Source organism: Chrysochloris asiatica, unplaced genomic scaffold (assembly GCF_000296735.1).
Source record: "Chrysochloris asiatica unplaced genomic scaffold, ChrAsi1.0 scaffold00062, whole genome shotgun sequence".
NCBI lineage: Eukaryota > Metazoa > Chordata > Mammalia > Afrosoricida > Chrysochloridae > Chrysochloris > Chrysochloris asiatica.
In genome coordinates, this window is record NW_006408580.1 from 5246284 (window position 1) to 5260840 (window position 14557).

The window sequence follows — 14557 nt, forward strand, 5'->3', positions numbered from 1 at the left end:
CACGGAAGCAGCAGTCAAGAAATCAAAGGATGTGTTGCATTAAGCAAATCTGCTGCACAAGACCTTTATAAAGTGTTGAAGAGCAAAGATGTCAGCTTGGGGACTAAGGTGCGCCTGACCCAAGCCATGATATTTTCAATAATCTCATACTGAATATGGATGCTAAAGCTGGATGGTGAATAAGGAAGACCATAGAAGAATTGATGTTTTTGAGTTATGGTGTTTGAGGAGGATATTGAAATTGCTCTGGCTGCCAAAAGAACCAATAGATCCGTTTTGATAGAAGTGAAGCCCGAGTGCTCCTTGGAGGCCAAGGTGGCCAAACTTCGCCTCTCATACTTTGGACATATTGTCAGGAGGGACCAGTCATTGGAGAAGGATATCATCTTTGGTAAGGTGGAGGGTCAGAGAAAAAGAGGAAGACCCCCAATGAGATGGATTGGCCAAGTGGTAGCATCGATGGACTCAAGCATGGCAACAGTGATCAGGTTGACCCAGGATCAGGTAGTGTTTCGTTCTGTGCATAAGGTCGCTATGAGTCGGTATCAACTCAGTGGCACTGAACAACAACAACAACGTTGTGTCCTGAAATCTACCTGTCCTCCTCACCACCTGGACCTCTGTTCCTATATTTTTCTCTTCTTTAATGTTAATTGTCATTATTTTGCTCTTTGACTGACCTCCCAGATCTTCTGAATTAATTGTTGTAATTTTATTCTCTTCTGGACTTTTCTGTCAACTGAGTTCCAGATGTTGCCACATCTGTCAGTCTCTGTTGTCTGTTCATGTTGGTTTTCAGTCTAAAGAACTCCTTTTAGGATGTTTTGAAGCACTGGGTTGGCTTTGACAAAGTCACTTAGCTTCTGTTTATACTGGAATGTTTTGATTGCACCATCATATTTTATTGATAGCTTTGCTGGGTAGATGATTCTTGGTTGGCAGTTTTTTTCTTTTAGAGTTTTATATATGTCTCCCCATTGCCTTCTTGCCTGCATGGTTTCTGCTGAGGCATCAGAGCTTAATCTGATTTGTTTTCCTTGTTCAGTAATACTTCTCTTTTCCCTGCCTGTTTTTAGGATTCTGTCCTTATCTTTGATTTTAGAGAGCTTGATTATGATATGTGTTGCTGATTTTCTTTTAGGGTCTGTCCTTTCTGGGATTTGTTCAGGTTCTTGAATGCTTACCTTTCCATCCTTCAAGATGTTATTGAATTTTTTTTCCCCAGTAATTCCTCTAATATCTCCTCTGTGGACTTGGGTAATGTAGGGAGAGAAAGCTCCCACCCCAAGGAAAGGAGTAGGACCAAAAAGGCAAAAAACAAACAAAAGTAAAAGCAAAAACTGGAAAACTAAAGCAACAACAACAAAAACATAGCAAATTAGTCCAGTAGTCTTTGCTGAGTAGATCAGTGTGTGTACACAGCGGAAACCTTCAGGGGTGAGTAAGGGTGTCCACTCACACAGGTACCCCATCTAGTCACTTCTGTGGAGGTGCACAGACAGAGAGTGAGAAATGAGTGGAAGAAAGATTGTTTACACTTTTTTCTCGGTTAATCTCTTCGTATCCACACCATCCTCCCTTTAGTGTGTTTTTAACAGGTGTTGGAGTTACACACTGATCTTATATATAGTAGTTTGTGTTGGCTATTCCCTTTTTTTTTTTTTTTTTTAAGTTTTTATTGTACATTATGTGATAGTTTACATGGGGGAACATTAGCTTTATATTCATCCTGACATATTTCATTTCTTTGCAATGATTACAATCCCCTCCATGCATCATCAAACGACCAAATGGTATACCCCGCAGGCCTGCCCCCCGGCCGTTAGCACATAGCCCCTCTCTCTCCGTGAGTCCGTAGGCCCCAGCTACTCTATCATTCTACATCATCATCTCTGCCTCCATCTCTAGTGTCACTGCTTCTCTGGATAGAGTCCCGCACTCTGCTCTTCTCCCTGGATTGTTCCAGGGACTTCCACTTCTGGACTGCAAAATCAACCACCTACCTTTACATTTCTGACCCTCACAGTCAGTCCTGATATCAGTTATTCACTATTATACCACAAGAGTCTTGTCCCCATCTCCTTTTGTCAGCCCCATCCCAACAGATTGGAAACCACTCAGTGGAGATTCTGATTTCCCCTGCACCCTCTAAAATTAGGCTCCCTATTGAAAGTTTGTAAGCCAGTCACTTCTTGCCTTTGTAGCTCCCCTATTTTGGGTAGCCAATGTCTAAGTTGCCCATCTCTGTCAACCCTATGTACCAAAGGAGTGGGAGTGATCCTTGCTGTAAAGATTTGTTCCTTCTTTTGAGCTACTGCATCCGTAGTTATAGGTCAAGTTCATCAAATTGTAGCAGATTACTCTTTTTTTTCCTCTTTCTTCTTGTAGTTGAGTTCTGATCATCCAGCTATTGAAGTCAGGTCAAGTGGGTACTATCTGCAAGTATGGGTGTTCTTGTGCATCACCCCTCACTTCATATCAGCTGGACGCTTCACTCTCCGCTCTAGTCCTCTGTGACCATGTCCCTGTCTCTGGGCCCAGGAGTCCCCAGGTCTTGCCATACTGCTGGCCAACCAGGTCTCAACCTGAGTTCACAGGAGTCTATTGAACATGGTCAGACTTAGCTCAAAAATTCATTGCTGTTTTTCCCCCACTTCCTGTCATCAGTGACCAGTGTGGTCACCAGCAAGACCACATGCCTGCTTATGTATTCCCCTTGAGTCTTAGTCTTGGAAGGGGGTTTGCTCTGAGGGTACTTGACCATTTGCCTTGATGGCTCCTGGGCGAATAGCTTGCTTGTTCTTGTAGTAATCAGTCAGACTGCCATTATTGGTTTTGATTTTTTCTGCCGGTCTTTCTTTCAAGAAATATCTTCTGTTCTTCTAGCCGCTCCAGTCTGGTCTGCTTGTCCTTTCATGTGGGAATTTCCCACCTCAGAAGATTCTGGATGGGGGTTCAGGATTCCACCTATGGTCTTATGCAGTGCAAAGGCTCCACAGGAAGCCTTTTTCATCCAGCAAGTTCTAGCCCCCTTTTAGGTATTCCAATCAGTTATAGGCTGAAGACAGACTTACAAGCTTTCTGTGGTGATGTTTCTGGCTATTCTTTTCTCTCCCCCTCAAGCATCTATTGTAAAATGGTGGGCAAGGGAAACTAAGATTCAAAAGAGAGCCAAGCATCTTAACATTCTTTCCCCTCTTTTACCCATTCAAACCATCCCTCAGTCCCTATATCCCAGAGCCCTGTAGTTCCAAGGTTGTGCATACATCATTATTTACCTCTGTCCCACTTAGCCCATGCAAACTTGCGTAACTGTTCTCCCATCTGCCTTGTTCTTCCATTCCCCTCCCCCTTTTTGTATATTTTCCCCCCCCCCCCCCCCAGCACCCAAGCTGTCCTGTGTCTGTTCCCTACCCTGTTCTCCATCTTCCCCTCCCTCCCCTCACCCCACCCGTACATACAGGTGATCAGCAAAGATTTTTTTTTTCCCACTCTTAGGGTGGGTTCTTCTTCTTAATCTTTTACAATAATGGTCCTATGCAGTATTTCTTCTTTTATGACTGACTAATTTCACTCAGCATAATGTCCTAAGGGTTCATCCATGTTGTGTGGTGGCTTGCAGCTTCCTTGTTACTCTTCAAGGAAGCATAATATTCCATTGTGTGTATGTACCACAGTTTGTTTATCCATTTTTCCATTGATGGGCACTTAGTCTGTCTCCATCTTTTTGCTATTGTAAAGAGTGCTGCTATGAATATTGGTGTGCACATATCTACTTGTGTTATGGCTCGTATTTCTTGTGGGTAAATACCAAGTAGAGGAATTGCTGGATCATAAGGTATTTCTATTTCCAGCCTTTTCAGGAAGTGCCATATTGCTTTCCAGCGTGGTTGAACCATTTTGCAATCCCACCAGCAATGTAGGAGGGTCCTAGCCTCTCCACATCCTTGCCAGCATTTATTGTCCTCTACTTTTTGTGGCGCTGTGGGCTAATGTGTTAGACTGCAAAGTCGTTTGAACTGCAAGATCGACGGTTCAAGCTCACCAGCTGCTCCTTGGAAACCCAATAAAGGGTCGCTATGGGTGGGAATCATCTCGATGGCACTTAACAACTTTTTTTTTTTTAAATCTTTGCTTTTATTGCTGGTGTGAGATGATATCTCATTGTTGTTTTGATTTGCATCTCTCTAATGGCTAGTGATCCTGAGCATTTCTTCATATGTTTGTTGGTTGCTTGAATCTCCTCCTTGGTGAAGTGTCTGTTCATGTACTTTGCCTGTTTTTAAATTGGGCTATTACTCTTTTCTTGTAGAGGTGTTGTAGTTTCTTATGATGGCTGGTGGCTGTGTGCCGTGGAGTCGGTTACGACTCATAGCGACCCTGTATAGGGTTTCTGAGGCTGTAAATCTTTATGTGAGCAGAACGCCTCATCTTTCTCCCGTGGAGCAGCTGGTAGTTTTGAACTTGCTGACCTTGCAGTTCGCAGCCCGATTCATAACCACTGCGCTACCAGAGCTCCTTGTAGTTTCCTATAAATTTTAGAAATTATTCACTTGTCTGATGTGTCATTGCAAAAAAAAATTTTTCCCCTTTTGTGGGCTCCCTTTTTACTCTTTTGTTGAAATCTTTTGAGCACATAAATTTTTAATTTTTAGTATGTCCCCATCATCTCTTTTGTCTACTTTTGTTTGTGTAATTTTCAAAATGTTTGGCAGTCTGTGTATTCAAGCCCTCACATTTGTCCCTATTTTTTCATTGATGGCCTTTATAATTCTGGGATTCACAATTAGGTCTTTAATCCATGCTTACTTGGTTTATGTATAGGACGTGAGGTAAAGGTCTTGTTTCAGTCATTTTGCATATCGCTTTCCAGTTCTGCCAGTATCATCTGTTGAAGAGACTGTCTCCTCCCCATGCAATCTATATATAGGCCCTTTGTCGAAAATTGATGGGTTAATTTCTGGATTCTCGATTCTGTTCCATTGATCAGTGTATTTTTCATTGTACCAGTACTGGGCTATTTTGACCACTGTAGTCTTGTAGTAAATTTTGAAATTAGGGAGTGAGAGGTTTCTGATCTTATTGTTCTTCTTAAGCAGTGCTTTGCTTATCCTGGGTCTCTTTCCTTTCCATATAAAGTTTGAAATTGTTTTTTCCTTCTCTTTGAAGAATGTCATTGAAATCTGGAATGGGATTGCATTATATGTGTAAATTGCTTTGGGCAATATTGACATTTTCACATTGTTTAAGTCTTCCTATCCATGAGCATGGTCTATTCTCCCAGTTTTGTAAGTCTCTTTTGGTTTCTTGTAGTAGTGTTTTGTAATTTTCCTTGTATAGGTCCTTTGTTTCTCTGGTTACATTTATTCCTAGGTAATTCATCCTTTTGGCTATTGTAAATGGTATTGCTTTCTTAATGTCCTTTTCAGCACTGTCATTGTTACTGTAGAAGAATCCAACTGATTTTTTTTTTTTTATTAAATGTTTTTATTTTGCATTGAGTGAAAGTTTACAGGGCACATCATCAGCTTCACATTCAACCATTCATATAGCTTGTTTCATTACATTGATTATTATCCCCGCCATATGTCATCAGTTTACAGTGTTTCTCTCTATCCTCTTTAGCTTTTTTTTTGGATGCGGGGGGACTTGGCTTTTTTGAATTTACAGTCTCGGCTTTTTGGGAAGGTTTTTACATTTGTCTGTGGATATCCAGGGCTCATGTATGAGATTACTAACAAGCATTACTGAATAATCAGATGAGGGACAGTTTGCTATGTCTACTAGGTAGCTAAAGTCTGATCCTCAGAGCCTATGGTTTGGACGGTCAACAACGCTTGGGCCCACAGGGGCTTGGCCTCCTGACCGGGTCTGCACTGTCTGCATCTGAGTCCTCCTTATTTATTGATTGTTTAAGGGACGCTGCCTGTCTTAGGTGGTCAGTGCAAATTCCTCAGTCTTACCAGTTATTGAGACTCATTGCAGCATGGCAATGTCTCTGTCTTAAGTAGCCGAGGTTCCACGTGATCCTTACCCGTCTCTGGCCACACGTCCAGCATAAACAGCCGCCATCCGAGGAAGGCAGGGAGGGAGGAGGTCAGCTGGGGACCCCATGCGCCAGACGTTGCCGGCCCACCACCTGCTCTAAGGTGACCAAGCAGGATCACTATGCTGAGGTTCAATCAAGTTCTTAGGGGATCTTACTCTCTAGCATGGATAGCAAATGAATAGCCACTCAGTGTTCACTTTGAGAATTACTTATATCATAAATTTGAGCATGTAGCTGATGAATATCCCCAGACAAGTGTATATTGTTCCACAACCTCCTAAAATGCTGTTGGATTAAGTTCCAATTAATTTCTGGGTTACTGAAAGATAACACAGATCTACTTATACCTTGAAGGAGCTCTGGTAGCGTAGTGGTTACGAATCGGGCTGCGAACCTTAAGGTCAGCGGTTCGAAACTACCAGCTGTTCTGCTGGAGAAAGATGAGGCTTTCTACTCCCGTAAGGATTTACACCCTCGGAAACCCTGTACAGGGTCGCTATGGGTCGGAACCAACTCGACGGCACTTAACAACAACAACACTTATACCTTGAGTAACTTTAGCTGGGAGTGTAGTCTGGATATATTGGGTCTTATTTCCCTTAAGCGGTCTTCCTTTCTCTAAAGCATTTAGTCTGTTTTGTGAGCCTTTGTCTATTTACTCTCGGATCATATCCAACTGATTTTTGTATGTTGATCTTATACCCTGCCACTTTGCTGAATCCTCCAATGAGGTCTAGTAGCCTTTTTACTGAGTCTTTGGGTTTTTCTATGTATAGGATAATACCAACTCCAAATAGAGAGTTTTATTTTTTCTTTGCCAATTTCGATACCTTTAATTTCCCCATCTTGACGTATAGGTCTGGCTAAGACTTCCAGCAGAATATTGAATAGGAGTGGTGACAAAGGGCATCCTTGTCTGGTTCCTGTTCCCATAGGGAAGGCTTTCAGTTTCTTTCCATTGAGAATAATGTAGGCTGTTGGTTTTGTATATATGCTCTTAATTATGTTGAGGAATTTCCCTTCAATTCCTACTTTGTTGAGTGTTTTTATAAGGAATGGATGTTGGATTTTGTCAAATGCCTTTTCTGCATCAATCGATATGATTATGTGGTTCTTTTCTTTTTTCTTATTTATATGGTGGATTTCATTGATTGTTTTTCTGATGTTGAACCATCCTTGCATCCCTGATCTGATTCCCACTTGGTCATGATGGTTTTTTTGTTTGTTTTTTTATGTGCTGCTGGATTCTGTTGGCTAGGATTTTGTTGAAATTTTTGCGTCTGTGGTCATGACGGATATTGGTCTATAATTTACTTTGTTAGTGATGTACTTCCCTGGTTTTGGTATGAGGGTTATTCTTGCTTCATAAAATGTATTAGGAAGTTTTTCATCCTCTTCTATGTTCTGGAATAATTTGAGTAGAGTTGGTGACAAGCTCTTGCCTTTTGTTGGGGTTTTACAGGGTGCAAATATTGCCCGTCTGTATGACCAAACTTGCTGTCCATTGTTAGATAAGTTAGGAATAAAAGCTCCCACCCAAGTAGGAGAGCCAACTTCCAGGCTAAATCCCACAGTCAGATGTCATAAAAAACCTTGGGAGGATTAGCCTTTGGACCTTCAGCTACTTCCTCTTTGTGCTGTGGGAAAATTGTGCCCTGTGTGCACAACACCAGACCCTTTTAGGGGTGCACTTCTAGCTGCGTGAAGATACCTGGTGTCGGCATAGAGGGTGTGACAGGGCAGAGCACAGGAGTTGAATGAAAAATAGCAAAAGAAGAAAAAAAAATCACACCTCTTTTTTTTATAAGTCACTGGGTGTTTTTTGCTCCCTAGCCACTGGCTGTGTGGCCCTGCCCTCTGACTTCCGCCAAGACTGTGGGTCAGAGGCAGAGTCCCAATTGATTCTGAAATCTCTGCGTTCCTTGTTGCTCTGTTAGATTTTTCTGCTGGTTGGCCCCCGAAACTATTTCCCCTTAGTTTATATTGAATTTAAAGCTTTGGGATTGTCCTTGCAAAGCATTTTTTTCCTGGCTTTTCTGTGCTTCCACCAAAGAGACTTTCCTGAGTCCCTTCGCTTCCTCTGCCCCCAAACCAGAAGTCAGAAAGTATTCTTATTTAATAAAAGTCTAAGTTAGTAAAGAGCTTTTATCAGACTACTCTAGATTTCTTTAGTGATCTAATAGCCAGAGTGAGTCATTCTGGTTCAACCTCCTGCTGAGAATTTGTTAAATTACTTGAGTAGCCTTTGTATCTTTTTAGATAAGTCCTGCTCCAAAAGTTAGGATAGAATTAAAGTACAGTCAGAATACTGCTTTTGAAATATTTTCTTGTCGTGTACTGTTTTTTTCTTAGCACAGGTTCATTCTAAATAAGTAATGTTAATTTTGGTTTTCTCTAGTAGTTAGTGGACCTAGAACAGTATTCATAGCAAAAGGCCTCATCTTTCTCCTGCGGAAAGGCTAGTAGTTTCACACTGCTGACCTTGTTGTTAGCAGCCCAACTCATAACCACTACACTACCAGACCTCTAATAGGTTGTTGTTGTTGTTAGGTGCCATTGAGTCAGTTCTGACTCAGTAACTCTTTTACTGGTGAGTTTGAACTGCTGACCTTGTGGTTCAAACTGACTTTGCAGTCTAGTGCTTAATCCCACAGTGCCACACCAGGACTCCTAGTAATAGATTAGGCAGCATGAAAAATGATACCAAACATTTCTTCCACAGCCTTCTCTACTCAGCTGGGCTCAGTAATTCATTGCAGTGGCCACACACAACTCAGACACCATACCCCACAGTCATGGGGCTTATTAGGACAATTAACAGCTTTCAGTCATATCCGAAATGCTCAGGGCACAATTGTTGCAGTAAAGGCAGTCTCTCCTCAGCCGTGCCCACAGGCAGGACTCTCTCTGCCCATCCAATATTAATAACTCTTTTAAGGCTGCTGATCAGTGTTCACAGGACACACCACTCCACCATAAGCCTCTGCCTGAAGGCAGTTGGCTCTAGCTCCATAGGTCAGCAAACCTAGCTCCCCCAATTAAGTGCCTGGAGGCAAGCATCCTGTGCAGAGTCACTCATCTTCACTTGCTCCATGGACTGGGAGCCCACTGCTCTGTCACATGCTCTGGTTCTTGGTTCTGTTACTGCTGCTACTCTGCCACTCTTCCAGTGTCATAGCTTTCTGTCCCCAGGTCAGTAGGTTCAATGCACAGGGTACTCAGGGTCCAAAGGACACACTGCTCCTGGTAGTGAGTGAGGTCCTCCCTTCTGCTTCTTAGATAACTCTGTTTAAACCCACATTAAGAGTTCCAGGTTTTGAGGACTTCTGGCAAGATGTCAGAGTAGGCAGACACACTACACTGATCCTCTACAACAAAGGTAGGAGAGACCAAATAAAAACAGACACAGATGATAATTATGGTACCCTGAGCTTCAGAAGAAAGGTTAGAGAAGTGGATAGAGTGCTTGCTGGGCACAGAAGCTAAGCAGGGATGAAGACAGAGGGAGACTGGTGAACAACTGGCCAGATGCAGCTTGACCATTTTGTGAGCAGCTGTGGCAACAGAAAGAGGCCTGGCAGAGTAGATTCACACGGGTGATGGGAAAGGAGTGATTTCTTCTTATTCTTCTGGTGACCAGAGGTGTGGCCAGCTCCCGCCCTCACCCACCACCAATGCAACCATGAGGAGTTCTGAGCCTCGTGGTTGGGACCCATGTCAGTGTGAGTTGGGAGCTACCTGCACTGCTTTATTGTGCCATTTTGGTGCCTGGATTGAGGTAAGTGCAGCTTCAGAACTACAAAACCTGCAGAGCCACCAGACCAGCATTTAACCAGTCACCCTGCCTCCAGCTTCCTTGTGGTCCTAACAGACACTGAAACCAGCTCCATCAAGGGCCCCCATGAACTACTTACGAATCGAGTGCCCTAAACATAGGTAACACCAAGGCCAGTAGGAACTCCATCTAGGGCCAGGAACTCTGCTGTCATGTCCTTTCCACAACCACCTCGTGAGCTCCTTGAATTTCAGGAGCTTCCAAGAAATTTCTCCCCTCTGGGTCCAACAGCTGGTTGTTTTTACAACAGACAGTTTTTACTCACACAAAGAAATGAGAGAATGGCACAAACAAATGACCAAGATGCAGAGACAGAAGACATTTCTCAGGAAAAAAAGGTAATGGAACTAACTGAAAAAGAATTCAAAAGAAAGATAATTGAGGTACCTTCAACATATTGACAGAAAGATTGAGGAAAGCAAGAAGAACACAGAAAAAACTATAGAAGAATTTAGGAAAACTCTCCAAGAACAAACAGACAGAATAAATGCAAATTTTGAAACACTACAAAACTTGCAATTAGAAATCCAGAATATTAATAAGGGCAAAGGAGAAGATTTGACACAATGGTAGCCCAAGTTTAGTGACCTTGAAGATAAATTTCTTAATCCCAATATACTAGAAGAAAAAAAGAATGAAAAAAAAAAATCTGGAAAGCCTAAGAGTTATGTGGGACACCATGAAAACGAACAACTTACGGGTGTTGGGAACTCCAGAGCAGGAAGAGACAATAAAAAGCACAGAGAAAATTGTCAAAGAGTTGTTGGAAGAAAACTTCCCTGAACTTCATGAAAGGCAAGAAGATAAATATACAAGAAGTTGAACAAACCCCTAAACAGGATAGCTCCCCAAAGAAAATCACCAAGATATATCATAATCAAACTTTACAAAATCAAAGATAAGGAAAGAATTCTGAGAGCAGCTCAGGAAAAACTCAAAGTTACCTAGAAAAGAGAAACAATAAGACTACATTTTGATTTCCAGTAGAAACCATGTAGGCAAGAAGGCAATGGGATGCTATCAACAAAACTCTGAAAGAAAAAAAATTGCAAACCAAGAATCATATGCCCAGGAAAACTGTCCCTCAAGTACAACTTTGAAATTAGGACATTTTCTGATAAACAGAAATTAAAGAAATTTGTAATGAGTCAGAACTGACTCCACAGCACTTAACACCAACAACAATACCATCCAGGACTCAATCCAGATAATAGAATAAGTTAAAGTAAAGCAAACCTACAAGACTAAAAATTGGGAATCAGAGATACCCATATATAATGAAGTCAATTACAAAGCAAAAAGAAAGAATAGTGTAGATACAGAACTTCCAAATGGCAAGTAGATTTTAAGATAAAGCAGTCTTTTAATCAGAGAAAAAACATAATAAATTTCAGTGTAACCTCAAAGAAAAATAATACACCTGCACATCAAAATAAATGAAGAGGAGAATCGGAAACATTTAATATACATTACCATAACATAAATGAAAAGAAAATCCACAAAACAAAACTCATCATAGAAAATTATGTGGAAGAAAGAGTCCAGGAGCCCCACAGAAAAATGACAGCAATTAGTTCATGCCTTTTGAGAAATACACTGAATGTAGGTGGATTAAATATACCCATGAAGATACATAGATAGCAGAATGAATAACAAAACAGGATCCATCACTGTGCTATCTACAACAGACATATCAAAAATATGGAGATAGCCTAAAAGCCCAACAACAGAAGAATGTTTAAAGAAACTTAGTACATACACACAATGGAATACTACAAAATGTTGAAGAGTGATGATAAATCTGTGAAGCGCTTCACAACATAGTTGAACCTGGAGGAAGGACATTATGCTGAATGAAATGAGTCAATCACAAAAGGACAAATATTGTATAAGACAAATGTACAAACTTTCAAAGAAGGTTTTCTACATAAAAGAAATAATATGGCAGTTATGAGGGGAGGGGAGGAGAGGGAAATGTATTCACTTAGACTAGAGCGTAGATACATGTTAACATGGGTGACAGGGCAGGCAATATACAACAAGAGGGAGGTTGGCAGAGGAAAGATGAAGATAGCAGGAGACAGGAATGCAATAGTTAAAGTGAATAGAGGTAAATACTGTTAACTGTTAGTATGTGGAGGGGATTGCAACCATGTAATGAAGCAAAGTATATGATTTGTTGAATGATCTGCTCTGTAAACCTTCACTCATTTCTTTATAAAAGTTGGGGGGGGGGGAAGAGTTCCAGGTTTTACAATCACTATTAACTCTGTTAACAACCACTACTGAATCATATCATCCTGTCAGCATCCTCTCCCATCTCTTCTTACCCAGACCCATTAGGGCATAAATGCTGTTTGGTGGGAATGATAAAGGCTATGGACAGAGGAGCCATATGAAGGAATTTAGTGCACTACAGTTAGTAATCTGGTTAATTTAGAATTTACCATTTTTATTAAATTTTTGCAGATTGCCAGTCACAGTGGCTATGTACAGATCGACTGGAAGAGAGTTGAAAAAGATGTGAATAAAGCAAAAAGACAGATTAAGAAACGAGCAAATAAAGCAGCGCCTGAAATCAACAACATTATTGAAGAAGTAAGATAATATACATTTTTTTTAGTTCTTTTTTAAAAATGGGCCTATTTTTAGCAGTAAATGTGACTGGGAATTATATTCTTTTTTTTTAAAAAAAGTGGTGGTTTTGATTATGTGTCTCCAGTGTTAAGTAACATTTGGGATTAAACCACCATTTTAGTCAGTCATTCATTTTTAGTAATAAAAATGAATGACTGCTTAACTCCCCAGACTCATTATTCACCTATATAAAAACAGACATTATTCTTCCAAAATTTTTCTTCTGCTTTTACAGTATAGTATGGGTGTATACAATGTGTTGAAAATGAAAACTACCCATTTTTTTAAATTGAAGTGAAATATTTTTTAAATGGACTCGTTTTGTTTTGTTGATTTGATATTAGTTCTAATAACATTTTTGTTTGTATTTTGCCTGTAATCTTCTTGTCTTCTTGACTTTGCTCCCTTGACTTTGTTTTTGTTTTAGTCTCTTACCTTTCCCAACTTGCTATTTTGAAAGTTTTCAAATCAATTTAAAAAATTAAAAGCTGAGTTCAGTGAATACCTAAATACCCTTCACCTATGCATCAAATTGTTAATATACATCAAATTGTTAACAATTTGCCACATTTGTTTTACTATTTTTTCTTGCTGAACCATTTAAGACCCCATGACTTTTGACCTCTAAATAGTTTAGCACCTAAGAATACCCTTAGAATGATAGTGGTAGTGGTATTTTCCTGCATATTTTACACTAAGGAAGTTTAACATATACTGATATTTTCTAATATACACAATGTTGAAAGTTTTCCACAAAATACCTTGTTTTTTTTTTTTCCCCAATACATTACATTTGGTAGGTATGTCTCTGATGTCTCTTTTAATCTTATAAGCGCTCCCCTCATCTGGTTGTTTTGTTTTTGTCTTTTTCCCCCATCTCTTGTGACACTGACATTTTGGAAGCATCTAGACCAGTTTTTCAGATTAGCTCCCAGTTTGGCTTTGTCTAATTGCTTCCTCATGATTTTATTTGCATTAAACATTTTACCAAGGTGATCATTAAATATAGTGTTTTTGAGCTTGTGTATTTTTTTCTTACTAGCTAAATGGAAAAATAAATATCATTGTGCCTACTGTGGGAATTTATTAAATGATCTGTGTTAATAACTTGCTGAAGGAGCCCCATATGTAGATTTCTTTTTAACTGTGAGATCATGGCTGCCCACATTACCTATTATCTCAGTAGGCACAGAACTTACTGGGCCTGGCTGTAGGCTCCATCAGTTTGTAACTGATTGCTCTACAGCGGGGTTGAGGGGTCGGGGTGGGGACATGTCTGGCCTTATATGGCCCGCGAAATCATTTGGCCTGGTCCTGCCAAGGCAACTACAGTTCCAGCTATCACACTGGGGTGAGTTAATTAAACATCTGACCAAATGTAACAGGTTTATTTTTAAGCTGATAATTTTGTATGGTCCACAAATGATGTTATAAATTTTGGCAGAAAAAAAAGTTTCCCTACCCCTGCTCTATGCTCTTGAATGGAATTTGACACTTAAAGTAGTAGAGGCTCAGGAGTTTTTGCTGAATGTTTATTTGATGAATATAGGTAAAAATGTTACTTAGATCTGGATTCAATAATGAAGAGTATTTTTGTTTAAATATATTTTATGTTTCAGGCAACAGAATTTATCAAACAGAACATCGTGATATCCAGTGGATTTGTGGGAGGCTTTTTGCTAGGCCTTGCATCTTAAGGACATGAATGTTCTATCATAGTGGATTCAACTGTGACAAGAGCAGTAGTAGCGACAGGGTGGTCTTTCAACAATGCATGCCACCAGATTCTCCAGGGCAAGGAGACACAAATAGCTGGACAATATTGAATTCACAACTTTAGTGTTTTGCCTTCTGAAGCTTGGCAAACTAGTATCTGCTGTAAAATATCCTGTATTGTATGTGTATAATAGCATTCCTGAGCAAAAATATGTTTAACGTTCATTGCTTCAAAAAAAAAATTTTCATGTTTCCAAATTAGCCCATAAAATATCATCAATGGATGTAAATACAAAGATAAAATATTCTGTTTGTTGGAC

At 40.2% G+C, this 14557-nt stretch overlaps 1 protein-coding gene across 1 annotated transcript in view; it reads left to right on the top strand.

Moving 5' to 3' along the window:
- LOC102840594 (FUN14 domain-containing protein 1-like) overlaps positions 1–14218 on the top strand; it is a 33214-nt gene extending 18996 nt beyond the window's left edge. Inside the window, exons 4-5 of the mRNA XM_006864253.1 lie at positions 12354–12482; positions 14141–14218. Coding sequence (XP_006864315.1) covers positions 12354–12482; positions 14141–14218 — 207 coding nt within the window. The remainder of the gene's footprint in view (positions 1–12353; positions 12483–14140) is intronic.
- Positions 14219–14557: the final 339 nt, after the last annotated feature.